The sequence below is a fragment of the Trichomycterus rosablanca genome, chromosome 18, assembly GCF_030014385.1.
Source record: "Trichomycterus rosablanca isolate fTriRos1 chromosome 18, fTriRos1.hap1, whole genome shotgun sequence".
Lineage (NCBI taxonomy): Eukaryota > Metazoa > Chordata > Actinopteri > Siluriformes > Trichomycteridae > Trichomycterus > Trichomycterus rosablanca.
The window spans coordinates 28,254,141-28,279,355 of record NC_086005.1 but is presented as its reverse complement, the minus strand read 5'-3'; the positions used below and the strand labels follow the sequence as shown (position 1 = coordinate 28,279,355).

Here is a 25,215-nt window from a genome sequence, read left to right as displayed (position 1 = left end):
TACTCAGTGCCCCGTGCTAAAATGACCAACCATTATATAAACCAAGTGTTGCTCAACCAGGACGAGCTACTCGTCTTTGTCATCGGGCTGGATATCACCTCGGCACTTAAACACCTCTTCTATGGGTGTTTGGGATGATACATGATGTTGTGCAAGCAAGGTCGCCCGGTGTGACACCCAAGGTGAGGGCATCCTGAACGGTCACAGCATTTCCTGAATATTGGTTGGTCGTGGCACCTGAGGTGACTGTGAGTGTTTTAGCTAAGGAAAGTTTATGTTACCAACCTGTTTTGTTTGTGGTAGTTGCCGGCGATGACGTGGCTGCTGTGGTACTGATAAATGTTGTGTTAGATGTTGTGTTTGATGTTGTGTTAGATATGTTTGTTGTGTTTGATGTGTGTGATGTGTGTGATGCTGTGTTTGATGTTGTGTGTGATGTGATTGTGGTGTGCACAGTTGATGACGGGGTGGCGCTGGTGGTGCAGTTGGTGCAGCTGGTGCAGTTGGTGCTGTTGATGCAGTTGGTGCAGTTGGTGCTGTTGATGCAGTTGGTGCAGTTGGTGCAGCTGGTGCAGTTGGTGCTGTTGATGCAGTTGGTGCTGTTGGTGCAGTTGTTGCTGTTGGTGCAGTTGGTGCAGTTGGTGCAGTTGTTGCAGTTGATGCAGTTGGTGCTGTTGGTGCAGTTGGTGCTGTTGGTGCAGTTGGTGCAGTTGGTGCTGTTGGTGCAGCTGGTGCAGTTGTTGCTGTTGATGCAGTTGGTGCTGTTGGTGCCGGTGGTGCTGTTGGTGCAGTTGGTGCAGTTGGTGCAGCTGGTGCAGTTGATGCAGTTGGTGCCGGTGGTGCAGTTGGTGCAGTTGGTGCAGTTGGTGCCGGTGGTGCAGTTGGTGCAGCTGGTGCAGTTGATGCAGTTGGTGCAGTTGGTGCAGCTGGTGCAGTTGGTGCAGTTGGTGCTGTTGGTGCAGCTGGTGCCGGTGGTGCTGTTGGTGCAGTTGGTGCAGCTGGTGCAGTTGGTGCAGTTGATGCAGTTGGTGCTGTTGGTGCAGTTGGTGCAGTTGGTGCAGCTGGTGCAGTTGGTGCTGTTGATGCAGTTGTTGCTGTTGGTGCAGTTGGTGCAGCTGGTGCAGTTGGTGCTGTTGATGCTGTTGATGCAGTTGTTGCTGTTGATGCAGTTGGTGCTGTTGGTGCAGTTGGTGCTGTTGGTGCAGTTGGTGCAGCTGGTGCAGTTGGTGCTGTTGATGCAGTTGGTGCTGTTGGTGCAGTTGGTGCAGTTGGTGCAGCTGGTGCTGTTGGTGCAGTTGGTGCTGTTGATGCAGTTGGTGCAGTTGGTGCAGTTGGTGCTGTTGGTGCAGCTGGTGCAGTTGTTGCTGTTGATGCAGTTGGTGCTGTTGGTGCCGGTGGTGCTGTTGATGCAGTTGTTGCTGTTGGTGCAGTTGGTGCAGCTGGTGCAGTTGGTGCTGTGGATGCAGTTGTTGCTGTTGGTGCAGTTGGTGCAGCTGGTGCAGTTGGTGCTGTTGATGCAGTTGGTGCAGTTGGTGCTGTTGGTGCAGTTGGTGCTGTTGGTGCAGCTGGTGCAGTTGGTGCTGTTGGTGCAGTTGGTGCAGTTGGTGCTGTTGGTGCAGCTGGTGCAGTTGGTGCTGTTGGTGCAGTTGGTGCTGTTGGTGCAGTTGGTGCTGTTGGTGCAGCTGGTGCAGTTGGTGCTGTTGATGCAGTTGTTGCTGTTGGTGCAGTTGGTGCAGCTGGTGCAGTTGGTGCTGTTGATGCAGTTGGTGCAGTTGATGCAGTTGGTGCAGTTGTTGCTGTTGATGCAGTTGGTGCAGTTGGTGCTGTTGGTGCAGTTGGTGCTGTTGGTGCAGTTGGTGCAGCTGGTGCAGTTGTTGCTGTTGATGCAGTTGGTGTCGGTGGTGCTGTTGGTGCAGTTGGTGCAGTTGGTGCCGGTGGTGCTGTTGGTGCAGTTGGTGCTGTTGGTGCAGCTGGTGCAGTTGTTGCTGTTGATGCAGTTGGTGCCGGTGGTGCTGTTGGTGCAGTTGGTGCCGGTGGTGCTGTTGGTGCAGTTGGTGCTGTTGGTGCCGGTGGTGCTGTTGGTGCAGTTGGTGCCGGTGGTGCTGTTGGTGCAGTTGGTGCCGGTGGTGCTGTTGGTGCCACTGGTGCAGTTGGTGCCGGTGGTGCTGTTGATGCAGTTAGTGCTGGTGGTGCTGGTGGTGCTGTTGGTGCTGCTAGTGTCGTTAGTGCCATTGCCGTTGGTGCCAGTGGTGCCGTTGGTGCTGGTGATGCCTGCAAAAGCATAAAAAAATAATTGTTTAAATTGACAATAAATTGATTACACTACATGGCCAGATGTATCTGGACACCTTACAATGAGCTTGTTAATAATATGGTGGCACCACCCCCCTCCCTCTTTTTAAGGCGATGACAGGCTTTATTGTTTTGGAAAGGCTTTTGACTGTGGGAATTTATGCCTATTTAACCATGCAGAACAATAAAACCTCGCTCGCCTTGCAATCAAGGTTCTGAATCATCCGGTGGTTTGGCAGGGTTAAAGGTCAGGCTTCTCCGCATGGAAACAGGTATACTACAGGAAATGGGAACATGTTTTCCCTTCATATATTTATTTAACATCATTAATTTCATTTATCTGAAAGAGACGGGTGTGAATGTAGAATATTTAGGAAGATGTTTCAACGCTTTTGTCCATACAGTGTTTAGATAACAATAATTGTACAGAATTAGTTCTCAAGTTAATGTAAATACAACACAAAAACAAACAGATCTGTGTGTCCCGGTAACTGTGGGGTGTAGAAACTAACCTGTGGTGAGTTTAGTCGTTGCTGACAGTGCCGTGGTGGATGCTGTATTTCCGTATGGTCCGGGTGGAGATTTGGTTGTAGGAGGAGGGTTGGTTGCACATTGTGTAAATATGAATACAGAATTCTTTGTTCCACTGTTAAAAAATTATATGTTTATAAATATCATTAAAATGAATAATAATATAGTTTTTGTAATGAAAAATAATTCTGCTTAATTTCTCCTATAATTCCTATACAGCGCTACCTTGTAACTCAACGTCCCCTTAACATCAAAATCTTTAAAACTTGATGCCCTTCATCAAAACATTTGTACCATTAAACTCAACGTTTTCAGTTTCTGTTTTAAACAAAATATTTATTTATTTTCAAATTAACAATAAACAGCCGCTTTTTTCGGCTCTCGGCTTAAACGGTAAAACCTGATCAGTGTGTGAATCTAAGCGTCAGATCCAGGGTTACAGCTCCACATGTATCTGTGTTTATCTGGATTCTCCTCCCTGTTTCACTTTTAAACTTGTGTTACAGCTCCAGCTTCTGAGAAACGGTGAGAATCAGAATCAGCTTCTCCCAGAGTCTAAAACGCTTCTGGTTAAAAAGCAGCACAAAAGCATAAGTAAACGATAAAGAAGCAAAACTAAAGTGCAGCTTTTATTGTATTTTTATTGATTTTTAACTGTTTTTAATTGTATTTCAGTGTGTTTATATTATATTTGTGTTCTTTTCAGTGTATAAGGTTAAAAAACAACCTCATTATTTTACATTAGACTAATATAGAGGGTGAGTCAAAAGTCGCAGGACACTTTTTTATTTCAGAAACAAAAGGGAAAATGACATAACTGAATACCCCAGCAAGTAATGGGTATTTTAGGCTATGTCCGGGAACATGGCCGCCATCTTGAAAGCTGCCATATTGGATCAAGGGCAAGTTTTTCCAATGGGAAGGTGGTCATGTAGCATCCTTATGGGAAAAAATACCTTAAAAATCGACGCCACTCCCAGAACCGGCTGACGTCAAGTTTCAGGGTACCGCTGTATCAGTAAGCTAAAGCTTAAAAGAATAAAATTTGCTGCACTGACCAGGAATTTGGGACCTTGTTCTTTTGATTCGGGCAAAGAGTCACAAGCGCCGGGATTTCAGGACTGCTACTGTTCGTGCTACATGTGTTGCCTGAAAGAGAAAAAAAAGAAGACTTATTATTATGTTAATAAATAATTCATGTATATATTAATATTAATTTGCGTACATGTTTAGCAGTGTGAAATTGAACTACATTACAGGTCAAAAATACAAACACAATTTTAATCTACTGAACTTTTATTTAACTGACGCGCTCCTCCAAATGCAAACAGTTCAGCTGTGTGTTCAGCAGTATACAGTACTGAGTAAAGAAGCCTGAATACTTTTGGGACTTCCAGTTTCCAGTTTTTGATTGTTAATTAACGCTTTAAAAGTCAATAAACGTGCCGCTCAGGTGGTGCAGCGGTAAAAACACACACTGCAACCAGACTGGGATCTTGAATACATCGTATCGAATCTCAGCTCTGCCTTGCCGGCTGAAGGCTGAGCGGCCACATGAACAATGATTGGCCGGTTGTTCAGGTGGGGCGGACTAAGCCGGACGTGGGTCTCTCTCTGTTAGACTGGTGCAATTACGACCTCTGCTGGCTGATTAGAGGCGCCTGCACAGAGATGAGGAAGGAGTGCTCTTAGGGTGTGTCTCTCCATACACAACGCTAGGTGGCACAACACTTGTCAATGTGTGGGTGATAAGATGCATGCGGCATGCTGCCCATGTATCGGAGGGGGTGTGGGTTAGCTTCGATCTCCTCGGTCAGAGCAGGGATCGGCATTGGCAGAGAGGAAGCATGATGCAAAAGGGGGAGAAAAAGGGGAGAAATAGCAAAGTCAGGGGGTCTGAATACTTTTGGAACTTCCAGTTTCCAGTTTTTGATTGTTAATTAATGCTTTAAAAGTCAATAAACGTTACGGGTGATCAAGCCTAAATGGACGAGTAAAAATTGCAAAGTCAGGGGGTCTGAATACTTTCTGACTCTACTCCAACTGTAATATTGATACCATAATAATAAATACGTACTTATTTCGGTGATCAGGCTCAGAGGTTCGATGCCTTTCTGTTGTAGCGCTGTCTTTAGTCCTTCCCTAAGTGAACATTCATCTATAGGATTCTTCAGCTTCAAGAAGACCTGACCTACAGACCTTTTAAATAAAATATTCATCATTATACACATAAAGTACAGCGGTTTAGATTTAGCAGTTTAGATTACACACTTTTACTCATTTTCCCCTTTGAAATCTCCTCCCAGTTGAGTCGTATCTAATTCCCTAATCATATTTGGCCATGACTTGGTTATGGAGAGTCAGGCACTGGTCTGCATTATTCATTGTCTCTGTGCAGTACCTCGAACAGCCAGCAGAGGCCGCTATTTCTGCAGTGGTGATGATGCCACAGATACTATTCATTTCTTCTATTTGTTGTTTTTACTATTTTCTCCCAGTTTAGTCGTAACCAGTTCCTCTTCCTCTGCTAAAGACCCCGATGGTGTACGAGGAGGGTATATTCTCCTGACACGCCCTCCCTCCGACGCATATGCGCGCCACCGACCCCTTTGTGAGGTCGGTCCCGCGCATGGAGAGTCACGCACTGATCTCCACGTTCCTCCAGCTGTACTTACCCTTCACTCGTGTTATGCAGTTCCACTGTGATGTTCTGTACAAACAAAAGATGTCGAGTGTTAGAACCGTTCTCAGAAGGAAACGAGACACAAAACAAAACGTTTTTTTATTTTTTTTCGTAAATAAATCTCACTTCTAAAACTTTCCAAATGTCCTTCAGCTGAGTACAGCTAAATGGAGAAAGAGCAGATCAGTGTATGTTTTAATCATCTTTAAACATTTGTACAGCTAATCTGATCATGAATTATTACAGTAGGACAGTGGGTGGCGCACGTACTCATTGCTGATGCACTTGTTGAAAATTCCAAAAATCTGTGGAGCAAGAAAACAGATAAAATGAGCACCCCTTATAACATAAAAATATATAAATATAAATATTATTATATTTGACTCCACAAACACTACAGTCTCACCTGAGATTCGACATACTGCTGGTTCGTCGTGTTGATGTTGAAAGTGTAATAATAAGCTAGAAAATAAGACGAAGCCCAATTACATTAAAAGGAAATAACGACCACATGAATTATTAGTATTTATTAGATTATTTTACCTGTATGGTTGCAGTAGGAGGTGCAGTAACAGTACGTAGTCGTGTCTGGGGAATACAAACAACAAACTCTGGTTTATTATTATTATTAGTTCATTTTAAATTTAACATTTACATTTTCAGCATTTAGCGGACACCTTTATCCTTTTTACAAGCGGTTACAATTGAGAGCGCATAAACTGCAAGCGATCGGGGGTTAAGGGCCTTGCTCAAGGGCCCAGCAGTGGTGACCTGGCAGATGTGGAGCTCAAACCAGTACAAAACATTAATTTTTTGGCCAAAAATATGTGACCTGCTGTCCTACTAAGTCCACTGTAAAATCAGTTTAATAAAACTAATCCAGGGCAGACGTAAAAAATTAATGTATTTTGGTGCTCACTAAACCATGAAAATAAATGGAATAAAAAAAATGTATTTACAGATTCATCAAGTTGTCTGTTTTATTAACGAATGAAGGCTGATGTGTTTTGTAACTCACTCGTCGTAGTTCCATGCTGAGTGGTGGTGGTTGTAGTGGTTGTGGTGGTGTTGGTGGTGTTGATGGTGACAGGACTGGTTGTGATCTGTTTGGTTGTCACCATCACTAAACCATTAATACAAACAGAGAACAAGAATTATTTACAGATACATTAAATGCAGCGTCTAGGAGAGCCGGCGGGGACGTGGGGGGGGGGGGGGGGGTTTGGTAGTAACAGTAAAAAAGCAGAAATACTTTGGAGTATTGGATATGTCTAATTATTTTACAGAAGTGTCCTTATATTCCTAAATTATTGAACTTTTACTCAAGTTATTAATCAGAAAGATGTTTTAACTTTTTTTGATTTACAGGGGGGGTTGGTGGGGTCTGACTCCTAATTAACACTTCAACCTCACAAAAAGAGGTAAAAACAACAGCTCAGGGGGTCAGGTGTTAACTAAACTGTAACGTCAGGTAAAAAGTGAAGGAAAGCATCTCTCACGAGATGAGAAGTGGTACGGTCCACTGTAGCGGTGTATATAAATACTACACTGTATAATTTGCACTGGTTTCTTGATGCAGCGGTGGACTTGATGTTAAGCATGGACTGTGTCAGGTGTATCATCTGCGCCTCCATGCCCACTCTGTCAGTCAAATTTGGGAATGCAGAAGGACACGATTCCATAACCGAGCCTCCACTGTGCATGGCGGCTGGGCTCATTATGGGATTTGATTTTGAATTGATATGATCGCCTTTTTTACTCATGATCTACATTATTTACAGAACTGTGTCCTTATAGTCCAAAATTATTGAACTTATTCATCAGAAAGATGTTTTCACTTTATAATTTACACCATGGTTAGAACTATGGGGGGATTGGGGGGGTCTAACCCTCCTAATTAACAATTGAACCTCAAAAAAGAGGTAAAAACAACAGCTCGGAAAGGGGGGGTCAGGTGTTAACTAAACTGTAACGATGAGTAAAGATGAGAAATGGTATGGTCCACTTTAGGGATATATATATATTTACATTTTACATTTTCGGCATTGAGCAGGTGCTTTTTATCTAAAGCGACTTACATTACAGTTACAGTATACAGTCTGAGCAATTGAGGGTTAAGGGCCTTGCTCAAGGGCCCAACAATAGCAACCTGGCAGTTGTGAGGCTTGAACCAGCAACCTTCTGATTACTAGTCCAGTGCCTTAACCACTAGGCTACAGCTATATAATATAAGTTGACCCCCACTCCCAATTGTCACTGTATAATTTGCACTGGTTTTGTGAGTCTGTGTTAGGCATGGACTGCGTCAGTCATCTGCGCCTCCATGCCCCCTCTGTCAGCCACATTTGGGAAAGCAGAAGGACACAATGCCTTTTTTTACTCATGAATCTACACTTAATTACCCATCATGACCCTTGGTAATGGTAAGAGCCATGCTGCTGGGAATGGCAGTGCCTGAGTTGGGCCGGGCTGTGTTTACAAACATATCAGTGCTTCTGGATGACCTACGAAGAAGCACAGAGGTGTATTATGTGTTATTTACGGCGTATCCGTTTCCCTCTGACTCCCTCTGAGGACACCGGTACTTGCTTGAGGTCGGAGATCAGACCGGTCCGGCTGGTTGGCTGGGTTTTATCTGCGTCAGGTTATTGTGGTATACGCCGATAAATAGGGAATGTTTTCGTGCCAGAATGCCGTCTTCTGACGTAATATCAGCGACACCTACAGCACCTATTGTGCTTTAATAAAGTGAAAACAATTTTATAGTAGGCAGGGATGCGCTCTGGTGGCGCGGTGGTAAAGCACGCCAACCCACTACTGCTGAGATCTGGGGATGCAGGGTTTAACTATATTAAACGACTATAAGAGCCGAAACAGACTAGCTATAGGGATGCACACTTGTCAGTGCACTCTCAGTGCTGGTCCCAAGCCCAGATATAAATAGAAATCTTACAATATGTCCCAACTTTTCCTGAAATTAGTGTAATAAATAAATAATAAATACTTTATCGTACCTGTTTGAGACAGTAATACCAGGACAGTAAGAAGGACCAGGTCCAGACGTTTCTGGTGCCGGCCGCACCATCCGTAAAGAATCATTCTTCTGCGAACAGATAGGTGGCGTCAGAGAGCAAATGTAACCAGTGATAAATACTGCCATTTTAAAGGACACACATGCTGCCATCAAGGTGACAACTATTCCCGAAAAGTCCATCGTTATTTCAGCAGGACGATCATTCTGCAAGTGGCTTTATAGACACAGAGTGCGTGTGCCTGACCGGCCCGCTTGCAGTCCAGTGGATGCATAATGAAGAGGAGAATCAGATGTCCTCAGTTCCCAAAGCATTAAAAATTCTCATTAATAGGAACGCTGATGGAACACGGGGGGAACACGCCCCTGTCCTGACTTCCCAACCTTTTCTGGAGTGTGTTACAGTGCTCAAATTTTAAACTTGTTTACAAAATACATTAAAGTCAGTCACCTCACTTATTTACGTGTATTTATTTGTACTTTTTAATTAAATAAAGGTTCAGGATAAAGAGCAAATCATTTTTGTGGATTTTTTTAGGTTGTACCACGTTTTACAGAATGTCCCAGGGTTTGTATTACAGCGGTCAGGTAAAAACAACCTTAGTAACAGTAAACTAACACTGAAAAGAAATCTGAAGAATTAGGGACACACCCGAAAACTGGTTTGTCATGAATGAGAAGCTGCTGGAACACGGTTCAGTGAGACGCCGGTGTCACTGTTCAGAGTCAAAGAAGCTTCACAATCAGACATTACAGAGGAACATCGGCAGAAAAAATAAACACTCCAAACTGGTTCTGAGTCTGGCCAACATTAAGCTTTTGGAACAGTGTTTAAATCTTTGGTATTTTTTATCCAAAGCAACTTGGTTATGATCAGCAACTGAGATTTAAGGACAACCAGCTAGTGGTGGGGCTTAAACCAACAATCCTCTATGTACTAGTCCAGTATCACTTCCCTGGCCTGCCTAGGATATATAAATAGTCCAAAAAACAGTCCACACCAAGAAAACTACAAATTCGGTTGAACTTTATCAAGTCTGCCAGGTAGAGGAATTAACCAACCAATCAAATCTTAAACGTGACCTATACTAAATAAACTGATAAACTGATAAAAGAACAATTCCATAATTCCGGCTCCCAACTGCAATCACAGTCCAAAAAAATACATTTACTGAATAAAATACTAGTTTCTTAAAATTTCTGTTTAAAAACAACTAAATGTGGATTGTTTTCAAGTATTATTGGAAATAATGTTTAAAATAAGAATATAATGTATGCTATTTTAATTATTTAATTTTAATAAATAATAATTAGTAGTAATAAGTAGTAGTATTATCAGTGAGTGTTGTTGGTAGGCAGAATTGACATATTGGTGAGTAGTAGTTGAGCATGGACCACAAGAACGGTTGTTAAAGTACTTTTAAAAATCTAACCCTTATGAATAATGTTATGGGAGATTTTACATCAGGACTTCTCCTAGAATTATTAAAAACATGTGTTTTGTGGATGTGATGGGTGAAATAATGCTGTCGAGTTCCTTGTCTTGTGTTGTATTATAACTGGTATGAATATTAATTCAACTACTGATATTGTTTTTACTCTAGAAATGATTTACTTTTAATATGTTAATATATTATTAGATATAAACTGCTGCATTCGTTCTAAAACACTGAAGGAAAATGTGACATTTTTGAGCAAGTTCTACATTAAAATAATATCATACACATATCATTTACAAGCATTATTTACACCCAATATGCGAGAGTCTGAAATGCTTCATGTGAAATATACTAAATGTACTAAAACAATGACACAGGAACACCAAACTTTTCCCAATTATCAAAAGTGCTTTCACCTGCTGAAATGATGAACCTGTGGTCCAAAAACAATGTAATAATTTAACGTACGTTTTTCTTCTTCACAATAAAACCTATTATTATTTTTTTTAAAAGCTTAATGTGGCTTAATGTACTACAACAATGACCCAGGAACAACAAACTTCTCTTAATTATTACTGGACATGAGTCTCACCTGCTGAAATGATGAACCTGTGGTCTAAAGGAACACTAAGCTTTTTTGTTCTTTACATTAAAACATATTATTATTTTAAAAAGCTTAATGTGACTTTTTGTACTAAAACAATGACCCAGGAACTTAAAACCAGTAATAACTGGGAGAAGTTTGGTTGGTGTTTCTGGATCTTTGTTTTGGTACATTAAACCAGGTTAAGTTTTTTCACGTTTTACTCGAGTCATTACACTCCTGATTCTGTAATAATGTTATAATATACTTCCCCATTATACTGTCCCACAATAATATACTAATAATATTAATATTAATAGCTGCCAGACCTCCAGCTCCTGATCACCAACAACGTGGAAGATGAAACCTGAACTTATAAAAGTGTTTAATATAATAACAGAAGAGTATTAATAAAACACTTTAGCAGCTTCTGCTTGTTAAAAGTGGATCTTTAAAACATAAAATCTTCACAAGTTACCAGCATTTTAACCAACTTTGTAAACAAAACAACCAAATAAAGCAAATAAAACCATTAAGCAAACAAGACTAATACGTGGAACACAGTGGAAGGTTTGGTAATGAAGCAGTTTAGTCTGTGGACTGGTGCTGGTACCTGTGAGAGCTTTCAGACCTGCAGCGTGGATCAGGTGGAGACCAGAGATTTAATCCAGGAGTCCAGGAGTCCAGGAGAGCACTTCAGTCCCTCAACATTCAGGTTCAGATCATGACGAGAATCCAGTTTCTAAAGTCTGGAAAAACTGTAAACGAGACCAAGATAAACTCTAGTACGTTTTCACCAAACTGACCAGCAAATATTTCGATAAATTATCCAGAAGTAAAATGGAATGAAACTTTGTTTTTGTCTCAGACAGAATCACGCGTGATTTCTGCTCCTTCACGTCAGCCGGATCCACCCAGAACTCTATCATACCTGCTGGCACTTAGTCCACACCTCGTCTCACCCAATTCCTCTTTTAAACGCTTTGTTCACCCTGGTTCTCCTTTCAGGTCTATCACTATAGCCACCACAATGTAGACTTACATTTAAAACATAGTAAAGTACCAATTTACCACGTTATTTACTTGCATGCTGAAATAGTTGTTTTCCCCAAAATAACTTTAAATAAAGTTTTCTCAACTATTCAGTAGTGGAATATTTAACTCATATATTTAACTCATTCTAAATCTTCACAATTCAAACATCAGTCTAGTATACTTTAGCTCTTTCCCTCGAGTGGTTCTAAGTATGTTATTTAAGACAGCAAATAATGTGATTAATGCAAAAGAAAAGTTTGGGTCAGTTAGTTTTGAGCTGTTCTGTATACATGCTGTTGTATATTTTATATAGAATTTTTTAAATAGTAATCTATTATACTCCCTGACCATTTGGCTAACATTTGACTTAAAAACAAATGTGACAAAATGAGAATTATGTTCCTCATGTATAACAATGTATTATTTATAATATAAATCTGTCTATTTAAACAAAATAAATTAAAAATGTTGCTTAACATTAATGTGTTATGCTCCTTGACCATTGAACCTAGGAATGTAAAAACAAATCATAGATAATAATATTCTTTATGTACTACAAGGCTTGCTTTTGAAATTTCTTTTTAATTGAATGTTTTAATGTTTTTAGATTAGAATATTTTTTCATAATTTTGTATTTTATTTACAGAATGTACAGAATAATATTCTCTCATTTACCACAAATTTACACATTTTGTAATTTTTTTTTGTACAATTTTTATACCAATAATCAATGCTCCTTGACCATTTGACTTATAGATGTCAAAACACATATGACACAGAGATAATTTTGTTCCTCATGTACCACAAGGTTTAAAAAATATAAACCTGTCTATTTTTAAATAAAAATTATATATGTGGCTTGTTTTTGAAACATATTTTTTTAGATATGTTGTTCATAAGTTTAGGTTTTATTTACATTGTAATAAATTAAACTTAAAAATCAGTTATGCTTTTAAAAACCATTTAAATAAGGCTAATTGTATGTCATTTTTATACCAATAATCAATTATGCTTCTTGATCATCTGACCCAGAAATGTCAAACCACTATGGGCTATCATGTCAGACATGTCAGATGAAGTGGATTTTGTTTCTATTTCACAGTGTATGGTTTGGGAACATCCTCAGGAGAGAAATATGTGAATTTAAAGAACTTTCTTTCAAAATTAAACACGAAGACTCAAATGCGCATATAGAGAACCGAAATTTCAACCACTGCGCAAAAGGTACGCAGTTCTAGAGCCTTGAATTCACCCAACGCGATGCGGAAGTTTGTAGTTTTCACAATATAACTACAAATCCGAGAGAACTCCTCGTTTTCGGTTTGATTTGATGTTATTTCGCTTTAAACGTTATGTTTAATTATCCGAAATGAATGTGAGCAACAGATTCCGTCATGTTTATCAGAGTATTAGTAGATTTGTGTGTGGATTGGAGATTAGCAGCGGGATTGTGTGTGTAGGTTTAGTTTCTTGTGTTTTAACTGCAGTTGCCGGTTACTTTAATATCTCAGCAGATCATCTGAGCCTGGAGTCCAGCGTGTTTCACCGCGGCCATGGTCAGCTTTTATTTAATAATACTCTGTTTAACAGTAGTTTGTGTAAAACTGCATCTATTTTAACATGCACATTGTCAGGTTTATAGTTACAGGCCTAGAGTAAAGTCACAGTATTCCGTACATTGTAGTACTGGTTCTACATAAATAACATCCTAACATGTATAAATGATTTTTATTTATAATATGTTATTAATAGATAAAACATTTTCTGACGATATATTCTATTGTTTACAAATAGTATGTTTAATTTCTATAGAAAAAGTACAATAATACAGTCCTGTAAACACTTCTGGTCAAATTCCATGTAAATACAATTGTGCATTTTAATGTTTATTTAAAAATCTACCTTTACAGGTATGTAAATGTCAGTACAAAGAAAAGATAAGGTGTTTTACTTCATTACTTGGGCAGCATAGTGGCTTGATGGGTAGCACTGTGGCCTCTCAGCAAGAAGGTCCTGGGTTCGATTCCCCAGGTGGAGCGGTCCGGGTCTTTTCTGTGTGAAGTTTGCATGTTCTCCCTGTGTCTTGTGTGGGTTTCCTCCGGGTGCTCCGGTTTCCTCCCACAGTCCAAAGACATGCAAGTGAGGTGAATTGGAGATGCAAAATTGTCCATGACTGTGTGTGATATAACCTTGTGAACTGATGAATCTCTAAAATCCTAAAAAATAAATAACTTCATTACTTGAATTGATTTTTGTAAATATACAATACATTTCTGATTTGATGGCTATCACACATTCCGAAAAAGTTGGGATGTGGGCAAAGAACTGTTGGGTCTTGTATACAACACTGGAAAACACTCATGTTTAATTTTAACTGCTAATTTTCAGTAATAAGTATTAAACCTGTCGCTTGACTTTGTCGACTTGTTAAAAACTGTATTTTCATCTCACAGATATTTTTCTCTTCCTCTCATTACTCCAGTCCACAGACTCCTCACCTACAGCTTCTACCACACGGACGTGGAGCAGCTCCTGCTGAGCGTGACCGTGCTGGCCGTGTTCTGCAGCGGTTTAGAGAAAGGAGTCGGCACGGTGCGCTTCCTGCATCTCTTACTCCTCTTCGCCTCCTCTGTCGGCCTCCTTCACGTCCTGCTGGAGCTTCTGCTGTTTTCGGCGTCCTCCAGGAGTTCGGTGTCGGGTCTGATTCCCGTGTCCCTCGCCATGCTGGGCACGGTGACCATCAGCTCCCGCATGAGGAAGGCATATTTGATGGGGGTTAACGTGCCCACCGCTGCTCTTCCGTGGCTTTTGATGCTCATCGTCACTCTCTTGGTCCCGAATACCGTGTTACTCTGCAACGTCCTGGCTGTAGTCACGGGGCAGATGTGTATCCATTTGGTCTGCTGTTGTGCACGTGTAGATATTAAATGGTCATTTCTAACAATTAAAATCTGTGCAGTATAACAATAGTATGTCGAATTAGCTCACTTATTTCTATAAGTACTTGGACATTTTAATCCTAAACCATGGGCAGCAATATGAGGTTATTTTTTGTTTGATTTTTTATCGTTTGTGACTACTAGTCTACATTTCTGTGTGTCTGAGGTACGACACTAATGTTGGACGAGACGGCCTGGCTCACAACTGATGTTCTCGTTTATTTCAGTTTTGTTCAGGGGTCGAGGCTTTACTCTGGCCACTGTAGTTCCTCCACGCTTGTCTTCAGAAGCCGTGCTTTGTGCACAAGGGGAACAAGAACAAGCCTGTTTCCAATCTGTTGTCATAAAGTTAGAGGCATATAATTCAATTTATAGAATCGATTTATTACCCTGCTACCTAAAACCCCTGAACTGAGTCTCTGCGTGCTTAGTTGTTCATATTTAGTGTTAATTTGAGACCTGTGAGAAACACTTGGTTCATATTTTGTACTTAACTGAAGACGTAATGTTAGATGGCATGGGCTGGTTTAGGTTGGTGGAGATCTCCGAGTCCAGAGCGTGCTTGCTCGAGAAGAAGTCCCCGTTTAAGTGGATGAAGAAGATGCCTGGTGTGCAGTTCGTCCCTGCGTCTGCAGAGGAGCGCAGGAAGATCCTTCACACCACGTGAGCGTCTAAGCTTTATCACTTACTGTTTCACTCCTGAGTTAATAAAGTATGTAAATAATAAGAGCTGCATTTCCTTGTTTAGATGCAGCCCACCACCGGGGTCTTACCCTGTGCAGGCGTATGCTCCCGCGCCCACGTTCACTACAGGAACCTCACCCATCACTCTCGATGGGTGGCCGCACTCAGCGTTCATCCAGCAGGGCTACGCAGTACCGTCACTAAACTCCGGGAACGGCTTCGTACCCAGGTTCGAATCAAGCCATGGGCATCAAGGACACGGGCATTCCCATGAATGCGGACATGGACATAGCCACGGACATGGACACGGTCATCAGCACACAGCGGGCAGTTCGGGGATGCCAGTGGGTCCTTATGCCCATCCCCATTTTGGACCACCTGTAAATATGGCTGCACGGCCTTTTGGTGCTTCGCCACACGTAACGGTTCACGCCACAGCTCAGGCTTCTTACTCGGGGCATCCCAAGCCTCCGAGTAACCCGGTAACCTAGGCAACGTTCAGCATAAATTAACACGAATTCAAACGTTTTATAATAAATAAGTATTAAATAAAGTATGCTGTGGTTTTTATATAGTGTAAATACATGCAAAGTAAGTTGTTTATATGACATGGTGCTGGTGTGTTAGTGTGTGTTGTGCTGGTATGAGTGGATCAGACACAGCAGTGCTGCTGGAGTTTTTAAATACCGTGTCCATTCACTGTCCACTCTATTAGACACTCCTACCTAGTCGGTCCACCTTGTAGATGCAAAGTCAGAGACGATCGCTCATCTATTGCTGCTGTTTGAGTCGCTCATCTTCTAGACCTTCATCAGTGGGCACAGGACGCTGCCCACGGGGCGCTGTTGGGTGGATATTTTTGGTTGGTGGACTATTCTCAGTCCAGCAGTGACAGTGAGGTGTTTAAAAAGTCCAGCAGCGCTGCTGTGTCTGATCCACTCATACCAGCACAACACACACTAACACACCACCACCATGTCAGTGTCACTGCAGTGCTGAGAATCATCCACCACCTAAATAATACCTGCTCTGTGGGGGTCCTGACCATTGAAGAACAGGGTGAAAGGGGGTAACAAAGCATGTAGAGAAACAGATGGACTACAGTCAGTAATTGTAGAACTACAAAGTGCTTCTATATGGTCAATTATCCAAATAACTTACAGTACTGTGAAACTATATTGTCTAAGCAATCAAGGTTTAAAGGCCTTGCTCAAGGGCCCATCACTAGTAACCTGGCAGCGGTGGGGCTTTAACCGGCGACCTTTCAATTACTAGTCCAGTAATTCAACCACTAGGCTACTGTCCTGTGGTGTCTGGTACCAGGACGTTACCAGCAGGTCCTTCAACTGGCATCTGGGTGCCAACTCTTCCTCAGGTAAACATTGCACGTGGAGGAAACAGGATTGGTCGGTTCCAGTGCCTGCTTGTCCCATCCTAGGTGTTCTCAACCGTGCCCAGGACTTGAGAACAAAAAGGCTCGATTCAGGGTGTGTCTGGACACATTTACCTCATCAAATTGAGCCACTAATGTGTTCTAGACGCCACAGCGTTTCTGTCCTCAGTGGCTGCAATGAGTCTTGGATGCTGAACAGCCTGTCGACGGTCTGTGGCGCTTCCCATCTCGGACCAGCGCAACTAAAAATGCTACTAGAACCAGAACTAACAATGCAGGGCTTCTGTGATTGGCTGGTTGGTTGAGTTACCACAGTCAACCAATAAAACACATTGATAGAATGCCCAAAATACACTAAAGAAAGAGAACAAGCACACATGCCAGAAACTATCAAAGAGACTCTCACACAAGACAACACAAGAAGACTTTTACCCTACCTGGCAACCATAAAAATAAAAATGAACATATAATATGGACCAAAATATGAAGACACATAGATAATACCTATTACTGCCATTAAATGACACCAATGTGTTAAACATGGCGTTAAAACTTAAATAAATAAACCACAGTCAACCTGACACAGTATCTGTGATTACCGTTAAATTAAAATCATACATTTGTACACAGTAAAAAACATTTGATTATTCATTTCACTTTAAAGGTAGACGACGTTAATAATCACACCTCAGCCTGCTGTGTTGTGCGCACATTTATTAATAAAGTAAAAACCACAAATATTCAATAAACCTTCCACATTTTTTGAAGAACCTTACACTGTAACACACGACGTAAAAATAAAGACGTAGAAAGCTTATTATTTAAACAGATCTGAATGACTTATAACTCTTTGGCTTTGTCCTGATTCGTGTATTTGTGGTAAACTACACCCAGCGTGGTGAAAAAGTTTCCCATGAACAGCACCAGGAAGGTGGAGCCACACATGAGGACCTGCGAACACAAAAGAGATCATTTATTAACCGCTGAGGTACGAGAGGAAGGCATTTTTTGTGAATTCTGTACTCCTGCAGAACGAGTAAATCCTGGTTTATGATCCTGACGGGTGGGAGCGAGGCAGTTGTGTTTACAGTTAGTGTAATGATTAGGCAGGAAATATTTGTTATTAACAATGACTGGCTGTGATAAGACGCACCTTAAAGCCTAAGATAAACGGTGCCTGAGGGAGGCGTGAATACAGCGTCAATATTATTACAATAGTTATTATTACAGTCCCACTAAGATAAAAGTTGTATTAAGCTATTATGACTGAGCTATTACGTGGTAAGCTTTTTCTGTGCTCTTTTATTACTACTGGGGGCGGCACGCTGGCTCGGTGGGTAGCACTGGCACCTCAAGAAGGTGTTTTTTTATCTTGAACCTTTTTCATCTTGTGTAAGCAGTAATTGTCATGAATGTAACCAAAGTGTGCAAAACATGAGGTTAAAATCCTAATAAATACATCAACTATTACTGCTGCATGTTACCAGCCCCACAGCTAAAATCTATTCATTAACAAACTGGAATCTCCACAGTTTGTTCTGGGTAGCCTTTAAAAGCTTGTTTTATGCATAAACTGTGCATAAAATACAAAACCACTGTAATATTTATATTCGTTACCTGCCACTCTTTCCATTCGGGCAGCTGAGCCATCTGAAAAAGCGTCACTCCGTTGTAAAGCTGCCAAAACTGTCCAAAATGACACGAATGCGTCGTTTATACAATTTTAACACACATTTAAACTGTTTAAGACTCATACTGTGTTGTAATTACTCTGTAATAAATAATAATAGTAATAAAGCAGGTGTATCATGCATATCTAGAGTTGGTTAGAATTAAAAGCAGTGTATTGTGGTACTTACATGGCCGAAGAAAAGGAAAGGCAGCAGGAAAGTCAGTCCCCTGCACATCCAGGACTGAAACCCCTCTGAAAACAGAACAAAGACAATAAAATATATAATATGACGTCCGCTCAGTGTAGTTTACTTCTAATCTGCATTTGTAGGCGCAGCAACAGCCATTTTTACTACGAGTGCTTCCTGAAGTATGAGAAAGACTGTGGGAAGTTAGGGAGTCAAGAGTCGTAAAGATTTAATATTTGGTGTTTATCCTGGACGCTGAATAAAGGAAGGAAGGAGGAAGATGACAAACTCGGAGTAAGCGTACGTGACTGCCAGAACAGAAAATGAGCTACTGAACCACATTAAGTACTTTACTGTGGGCGTGTGATGAGGCGCCCACATGATCACACTGAATACATCATAACACTGTTATGTCAGGGCTTGTGGAACGCCTGCTACAAGCGACATGAGATAAAGTGCAGCCAACCATCACAAAGCCACACCAAGCTGATGAGGATTTTTTTTTTTACATTCCTGGTGGCATTTTAGAGTACACTGTGTCTCACCCACTGTGAGGTCCATGTTGTGTCTCTCTCCCAGGGCCCGGAGCCGGTACAGACACCCACTCTGGTAGTAATACTGAAGAAACTGGACGAAATCTGTGTGATAGATTTGAAACAAGAGACGTCTGAAACGTTCCACAAATATACAAATAGCTGAATATGTAACATCAAGACTTTATCAGAAGCTTCATTACTTATATACATGGAGTAAGACAGGAACTGGTTCTTGAACATTTGGTAGAGTTCTCCTTCAGGCCTAGGAGACAAAATAAAGAGAGTAAAGAAAATGTGTAAAGAAAATTTCATGTGTTAATGACAGAGAATTTTCAATACAATAAAAGCAAGAGTTGGATTACAGTTAGTTTGTAGGAATAATCTACTACAGTCTATGATTTTATGATTTTAGCCGATGGAAGACGACTGTAGAACGAATATCTTTCTCTTACCACGTCAGCATCACCCCAGAGAGAAAAGTTGAGACATAGTGTTGAAACACCCACCAACCTTTAATTCTGAAACAACCAGTAAAGACAAAAATAAAACACTGTACAGGGTTCGACATGCAGCTAACAGGATTTGAAGCTACACCTGAATAACAGCACGTTTGGCACCGATATTTAGAATATAAAAACAACAACAATTTCAACACATTATCTGTCACAAATGTTACACTGGTGGCTCACAGCAATCCCCTGGGTCCGATCCCCAGGAGGGGCGGTCCGGGTGTGGAGTTTGCACGTTCTCCCCATGTCTGCATGGTTTTGGGTTTCCTCCGGGAGCTCCGGTTTCCTCCCACAGTCCAAAAACATGCAGTCAGGTTCATTGGAGACACTGAATTGACTGGCGCCCCGTCCAGGGTGTTACTGTGTGCCTTGCGCCCATTAAGAAGCTGGTATATGCTCCAGCATCCCCCCCTTCCTGCCACCCTGATTGGATAAGCGGTTAAGAAAGTGAGTGAGTGAGTGAAATGTCACTATATGACCAAAAATATTGCGACACCCGATCATAAACAAACTTTATTAAAATAAAACGACCTCTGTGTTATATTTTGGGCTAGAACAACAGCCGCTCCTTTGAGAAGCTTCTCACAAGACTCTGAGGTATGTCTGTGGGAATTTGTGCCTACTCAGTAATACAAAAGAGCGTTTCTATCGCTGGGTGCTGATTTTAAAAGAAAGCAGAAAGCCTCAGTTGATGTTCCAGATCATTTCAAAGCTGGAACAGGAAAGGGACTTCCCTAAACCTTTGCTGCAAAGTCGGAAGCATAGAATTTCCTTTATATCATTGATTTATTACACCTGTAAGAAACCAATTATGGCAGAAAACACAGAAACTTAATAATTAAGAGTGGCGTCCCAATACTTTTGTCCATACAGTGTGTGTTATGATGTAGTTGTTACTCACTTGGAGCCGTTATTGATCAGGATGCTCTCTCTTATCGTCAGCGTGCAGTAATACCAGACCAACAGAAAATTGAAAAGTGCATCTAGGACCCTGTACATGAAGAAAACATGCTGTCATGAATGTGTTGCTATGACAGATCTTCAAAAAGTTTCCTCACTTTTATTTTTTGGTTATAAGCGGTGAGAGTGGGATTAGTAATCGAGCGTGTCTGAGAGTCTGAGAGATTAGTACTGATTTAGCTCCGTCTGATTTCCACATTTTTGGACGCTAAAGAAGCCTTAAGGGGAAGAAGATTTTCATGTGGTGATGATGTGAAAGCAGCGCTGCATCAGTGGCTATGAGCTCAACCAAAAACGGTATTAAAAAGTCGATACGACGCTGGAAAAATGCTGGAGTTTGTTTTTGAAATTCTTAATAAATAGAGTTGAAAGAAGTGCGGAAACTTTTTGAAAAACCCTCATATTTTCACACTTTTAGAATAGAATAAAAAAGAATAGAAACTTTATTTACATGAATGAACCATATAAAAAGAAAAACAACAGCAACAAGAAAACAACACACAGACAGAACAAGCAGTCAGTCAATAACAGCAGCACAGATTTAAGGTGGATGGAGGTCACAGCTCTAGGGAAAAAGCTGTTCCGCAGCCTGCTAGTCCGAGTTTTTATTGTTTTGTTTCTCCGTCCTTTTAATAGTGAAATAAAAAACTAAAATTAAGCAAGAAAAATGACTGAGGGGTGGGCGTACCTGTAGCTGACCACGAACCGGCACGTAAAGGAGAAAAGTAAAAGTATGAAAGTCAGGTAGAGCTTGAACTTCTCGTATTCGTCTTTATAAGCGAATCTGGAAAATGAATAAAAGATTCAGTTATAATCAGTTTAATAAGTTACACATCATGCACAGTGAGTGTGTGATCCGGTACTTACTTGGCATGTTTGTTAAGGAGTGTAACGTTGACATTTCCAAGCACAAGATTGAGGTACAACCTGCATCAGGAAGTGAGAAAAATCAACAGAATATCAACAGAAAGGAAAACAGGACCAGACGAACAGGGGTTTAAACTGTGCAGACGTGGCTGTTAATGTCTGATGCACGTTTACATGCACATAATAATCAAACAACTGCAAGAAATCAGACTGGCGCTGGGTTTACATGCACACCAGCCTACAGAGCGTATTCAGCTGCTGCCATATTTAGGCACTGCCAGTGTGGATCTGGTCCAGCATTATACATTATTATATTTACTCTAATATCCATCATGTTAAGTCGTTTCTGAATTACGGCTGGATCCTGAGCTTCATCTGATTATTAGTGTGAAGGCAAATGCACTTCCTGTGTCAACAATGCAGCTGCCATGCTCGCCAGATCTGGCTTATAATGTGTAATAAAGGCGTGGTCGTGTCCCGGTTCCTTTACCCGTTTTTCTTCGGTAGGAAGGCCTCCATCTCAAAAAATACATTCCGTCTTTCTTTCATGGACTCCTGGATACCGTCTACGGTCCTCAGTTCCTCTGGGCTTCCTTTCTCTGGGCATCTGTGGGTCGAAGACAATAAAGGCTAAACTAAACTGTAAACTGTCCTTTACTTGTATTATACTAAAAACACCATCAAGAGAACGTCTTTAAATCTTTTCTGTAAATAAGCAAATTCCTGATGACATGCATTATGTCACGGTGTGTTAGTGCCCATTGATTCTGAGGGGTACGTGCGCATTTTGGAGCAACACACACATCCTGGCTCATATTCTGCACATTTACACCACCGTAACATCACTGTAAGAGACCGAATCTGCTAGACTGGCCTGCCTGCAGCCCAGATCTGTTCCATTAAAACGTGTGGCGCTTTATAAAGAGTGTTATACAGCATGTCAGACCCTGGACTGTTAAGCAGCTAATAACAACTAAGTGTTATTATGTCAGGCAAGATACTGGATACTGATTTAAAACAGTGGTAAACACGCCCAGTCCCGACTTTTTTGGACCTTGTTGTAGCCATCAAATTTAGAATGATCTTAGATATACAAAAAATCCAAGACTGTTTAGGTGAAATAGTAAAATTCTTAAACACAGGTGGGATTTGGCAAGTGTTGGCACATTTAACCTTCCATTAAAGCACCTTTATGAAAGCAATTAGTAAAATAAAAGCACATTTTGGTACGTTAGTCTGAAATCAGTTCCTGCCAAAGATCAATTTACCCTTGAAGTGAAGCAGACAGCTCCTTCAGCCTCTTCTTCTGTCGTGCAATAGAAGCAGAGCAGCTGTTCTGTAGTTTGGAAACCTCCTCCAGCTTTTGTTTGTAGATCCGATGAGTCTCCTAAAAGCACGTAAAATTACGTTTTAAATAGCACTCTGGTCAGCTCCGATTAACCTGAATGCATGTGTTTGGACTCGTGGGAGGAAACCGGAGCACCTGGAGGAAACCCACGCGCGTGGACACAGTGAGAACGTGACTCAGCCGCTCAGTTGGGGGATCAAACCCAGGCACTTTGCATTAATTCATTAATTATGTTTTAATGGAATGCATCAAGAAATACATTTAGGACAGTGCATTTAGTATTTAGTTATAACAAAAGTTTGGTTTAGAAAACGTCTGCTAATTATAAAGCAGGCCAGTAGGATAATGTTATACATTTAAGTATATTTCCTACAGGTAAATACAGGATGGTTACTTTGTCCAGTCTGTGTCCCAAACCGCATACTACGTTGCTAAACAGTGTGATTTATTTAATTATTATTATTTATTTGGGTGTTACGGTTGCTCGATCGGTCGCTTCACAGCAAGAAGGTCTTGAGTTCGATCCCCACGTGGAGCGGTCCGGGTCCTTTCTGTGTGGAGTGTGCATGTTCTCCCCGTGTCTCTGTGTGTGTGTTGGTTTCCTCCGGGCTCTCCAGTTTCCTCCCACAGTACAAACACATGTAAGCAAGGAATGGAACAAAAGTGGAAAAACATCACCTTCAAATCCTAATAAATAAATAAAATACATTTATTTTTGTATTTATTTTATACACATTTAAATCAACATGAGGAGCTTATTAATTTCCATATTTACATTTACATTTTCTGCATTTAGCAGACGCTTTTATTCAAAGCGACTTACATTACAGTTACAGTAAACAGTCTGAGCAATTGAGGGTTAAGGGCCTTGCTCAAGGGCCCAACAGCAGCAACCTGGCAGTGGTGGGGCTTGAACCAATAACCTTCTGATGACTAAACCAGTACCTTAACCACTAGGCTACAGCTTGCCCATATATTTATATATTTAATCACATCTTTATATATTTATATGTATTATCAGTAGTACTATTTTAATCAAAAATAAATGTCTAGCTATAGTTATTTATTATTATTCTTACATGTATATAGACACAATTCCATACATTTATGTAGATGCACTTCTGGTAGATTTCCTTGCCTTATACTCTTAAAGCTGAATTCTAAACTAATTAACCTAAATTAATATAATGTGGTCGTTATCGTTTTGTCATATTCGGTTTGAGACACAGCTTCAAATTAGCCTGTTAGCTCACATCGCTGCAGTTCTTATTACCACAGTTTGGTTACATAAATAAAAGTAAAAATTGCTTACATGTATCTGTTGATAATCCTTTTCGAGCTCTTCCCATTCCTGTAAACATTCTCCCAACGAGTTTGGGTTAAATAACATACCGGTTAGTGCCTGAATAAAGCCGGTTAGCTGTTAGCAGGAGTTTAATATTCTTCAGTCTGACAGAAACAACAGTTTATTCTTCACTTCTTATAAAACACTTCGCTTTTTTTACAGGCGTGCGTTATCTGACGAGAACTAGGGATGCGTTCCAAATTGATCAAAACTTTGCTACATAGTACGCTAATTTTATACACTTTTATATTTTGCCATACTATGTAGTACGCTGTACGCGGTTTGAGACGCACCCAGAATCTTACACAGAGAACGACGACGTGGCGTCACTTATGGTTCAATTTCAAATAGCTACTTTTAGGATATATAGTGGCTTAGACGGTCCATTACTGTACGCGCTATCTAGTGCACTTATTAGAAAATTATTTGCTGTTTGGGATGCGACCTGCGTCTCCTTCCCCACCCTGTTATTCCATGATAGAATGGTCTATTTTCTTCTCACTGTAATCGTATACTGTCAAGATGCGTTTAACCTCTGTGTACGACTGATTACATAGCCTAATGTAAGCTACACTATATGGCCAAAAGTATTTGGACACCTTGTTGGACCTCACATATCAAAAACAAGCAGTATTAAACACACAGTGACCTCTATGTGATCTTTCCAGCTATAACAGCCACTTTTCTAAGAAGCTTTTCACAAGACTGAAGTACAGTATATACTGAAGTATGTCTGTGGGAATTTGTGCCCGTTCAGTCAAAAGAGCATTTATTTGTATGGCTGAGCACTGAAGTCAATCAAGACAGTCTAAGTTGATGTTCCAGTTCATTCCAAAGCTGTTCAGTAGAGCTGAGGTCAGGGCTTTTGTGCAGGACAAATCAAGGTGCTTATACTTTATTATGTTACCTCTTATGACTGGTTTACAAGCAAAACGTACAGTATGTAACATTACACTTTCATAAACATGTTATGACTGTGTAATAGATTCACGAACCACAACTGAATGATTTAAGACCATAACATCTACATTTTCAGCAGACGCTTTTATCCAAAGCGACTTACATTATACAGTCTAAGCAACTGAGGGTTAAGGGCCTTGCTCAAGGGTCCAACGGTGGCAACCTGGCAGTGGTGGGGCTTGAACCAGCAACCTTCTGCAACCGTCCAGTACCTTAACCGC

The 25,215-nt window shown here is 40.9% G+C and overlaps 3 protein-coding genes across 3 annotated transcripts; 1 reads left to right on the top strand and 2 right to left on the bottom strand.

Moving 5' to 3' along the window:
* Positions 1-66: 66 nt before the first annotated feature.
* Positions 67-5,042, bottom strand: LOC134332241 (prestalk protein-like). The gene is made up of 5 exons (XM_063013803.1): positions 4,901-5,042; positions 3,882-3,972; positions 2,805-2,938; positions 455-2,271; positions 67-87 (listed from the first exon to the last, which is right to left on the bottom strand). Exons 1-5 carry the CDS (start codon positions 5,040-5,042, stop codon positions 67-69), a joined length of 2,205 nt encoding a protein of 734 aa, XP_062869873.1.
* A 7,895-nt stretch (positions 5,043-12,937) lies between these two features.
* rhbdd2 (rhomboid domain containing 2) lies at positions 12,938-15,770 on the top strand. Its single transcript, XM_063014337.1, has 4 exons — positions 12,938-13,150; positions 14,077-14,481; positions 15,046-15,196; positions 15,282-15,770. Exons 1-4 carry the CDS (start codon positions 12,964-12,966, stop codon positions 15,706-15,708), a joined length of 1,170 nt encoding a protein of 389 aa, XP_062870407.1. The 5' UTR covers positions 12,938-12,963; the 3' UTR covers positions 15,709-15,770.
* Positions 15,771-17,309: 1,539 nt separating this feature from the next.
* On the bottom strand, positions 17,310-24,206 carry tmem120aa (transmembrane protein 120Aa). Its single transcript, XM_063013835.1, has 12 exons — positions 24,002-24,206; positions 22,610-22,728; positions 21,832-21,948; positions 21,342-21,401; positions 21,163-21,258; positions 20,416-20,505; positions 19,458-19,523; positions 19,206-19,267; positions 19,015-19,107; positions 18,470-18,534; positions 18,228-18,296; positions 17,310-17,561 (listed from the first exon to the last, which is right to left on the bottom strand). The coding sequence occupies exons 1-12, from the start codon at positions 24,077-24,079 to the stop codon at positions 17,451-17,453; spliced, it is 1,026 nt and encodes a 341-aa protein (XP_062869905.1). The 5' UTR covers positions 24,080-24,206; the 3' UTR covers positions 17,310-17,450.
* Positions 24,207-25,215: the final 1,009 nt, after the last annotated feature.

What these genes read in the sequence shown, in the direction of transcription:
- tmem120aa (XM_063013835.1), bottom strand. Translation starts at nt 24,079, where the DNA reads ATGTTATTTAACCCAAACTCGTTGGGAGAATGTTTACAGGAATGGGAA. An exon ending in CTGTCTGCTTCACTTCAAGG is followed by an intron (nt 21,949 to 22,609) that starts GTAAATTGATCT and finishes TTCGACCCACAG; the next exon opens with ATGCCCAGAGAAAGGAAGCC. An exon ending in CTGATCAATAACGGCTCCAA is followed by an intron (nt 19,524 to 20,415) that starts GTGAGTAACAAC and finishes TGGTTGTTTCAG; the next exon opens with AATTAAAGGTTGGTGGGTGT.
- rhbdd2 (XM_063014337.1), top strand. Translation starts at nt 12,964, where the DNA reads ATGAATGTGAGCAACAGATTCCGTCATGTTTATCAGAGTATTAGTAGA. An exon ending in CGTGTTTCACCGCGGCCATG is followed by an intron (nt 13,151 to 14,076) that starts GTCAGCTTTTAT and finishes TCATTACTCCAG; the next exon opens with TCCACAGACTCCTCACCTAC. An exon ending in TGTAGTCACGGGGCAGATGT is followed by an intron (nt 14,482 to 15,045) that starts GTATCCATTTGG and finishes ACGTAATGTTAG; the next exon opens with ATGGCATGGGCTGGTTTAGG.
- LOC134332241 (XM_063013803.1), bottom strand. Translation starts at nt 5,042, where the DNA reads ATGAATATTTTATTTAAAAGGTCTGTAGGTCAGGTCTTCTTGAAGCTG. An exon ending in AACGACTAAACTCACCACAG is followed by an intron (nt 2,272 to 2,804) that starts GTTAGTTTCTAC and finishes ATGCTTTTGCAG; the next exon opens with GCATCACCAGCACCAACGGC. An exon ending in GCGCCACCCCGTCATCAACT is followed by an intron (nt 88 to 454) that starts GTGCACACCACA and finishes GGTGATATCCAG; the next exon opens with CCCGATGACAAAGACGAGTA.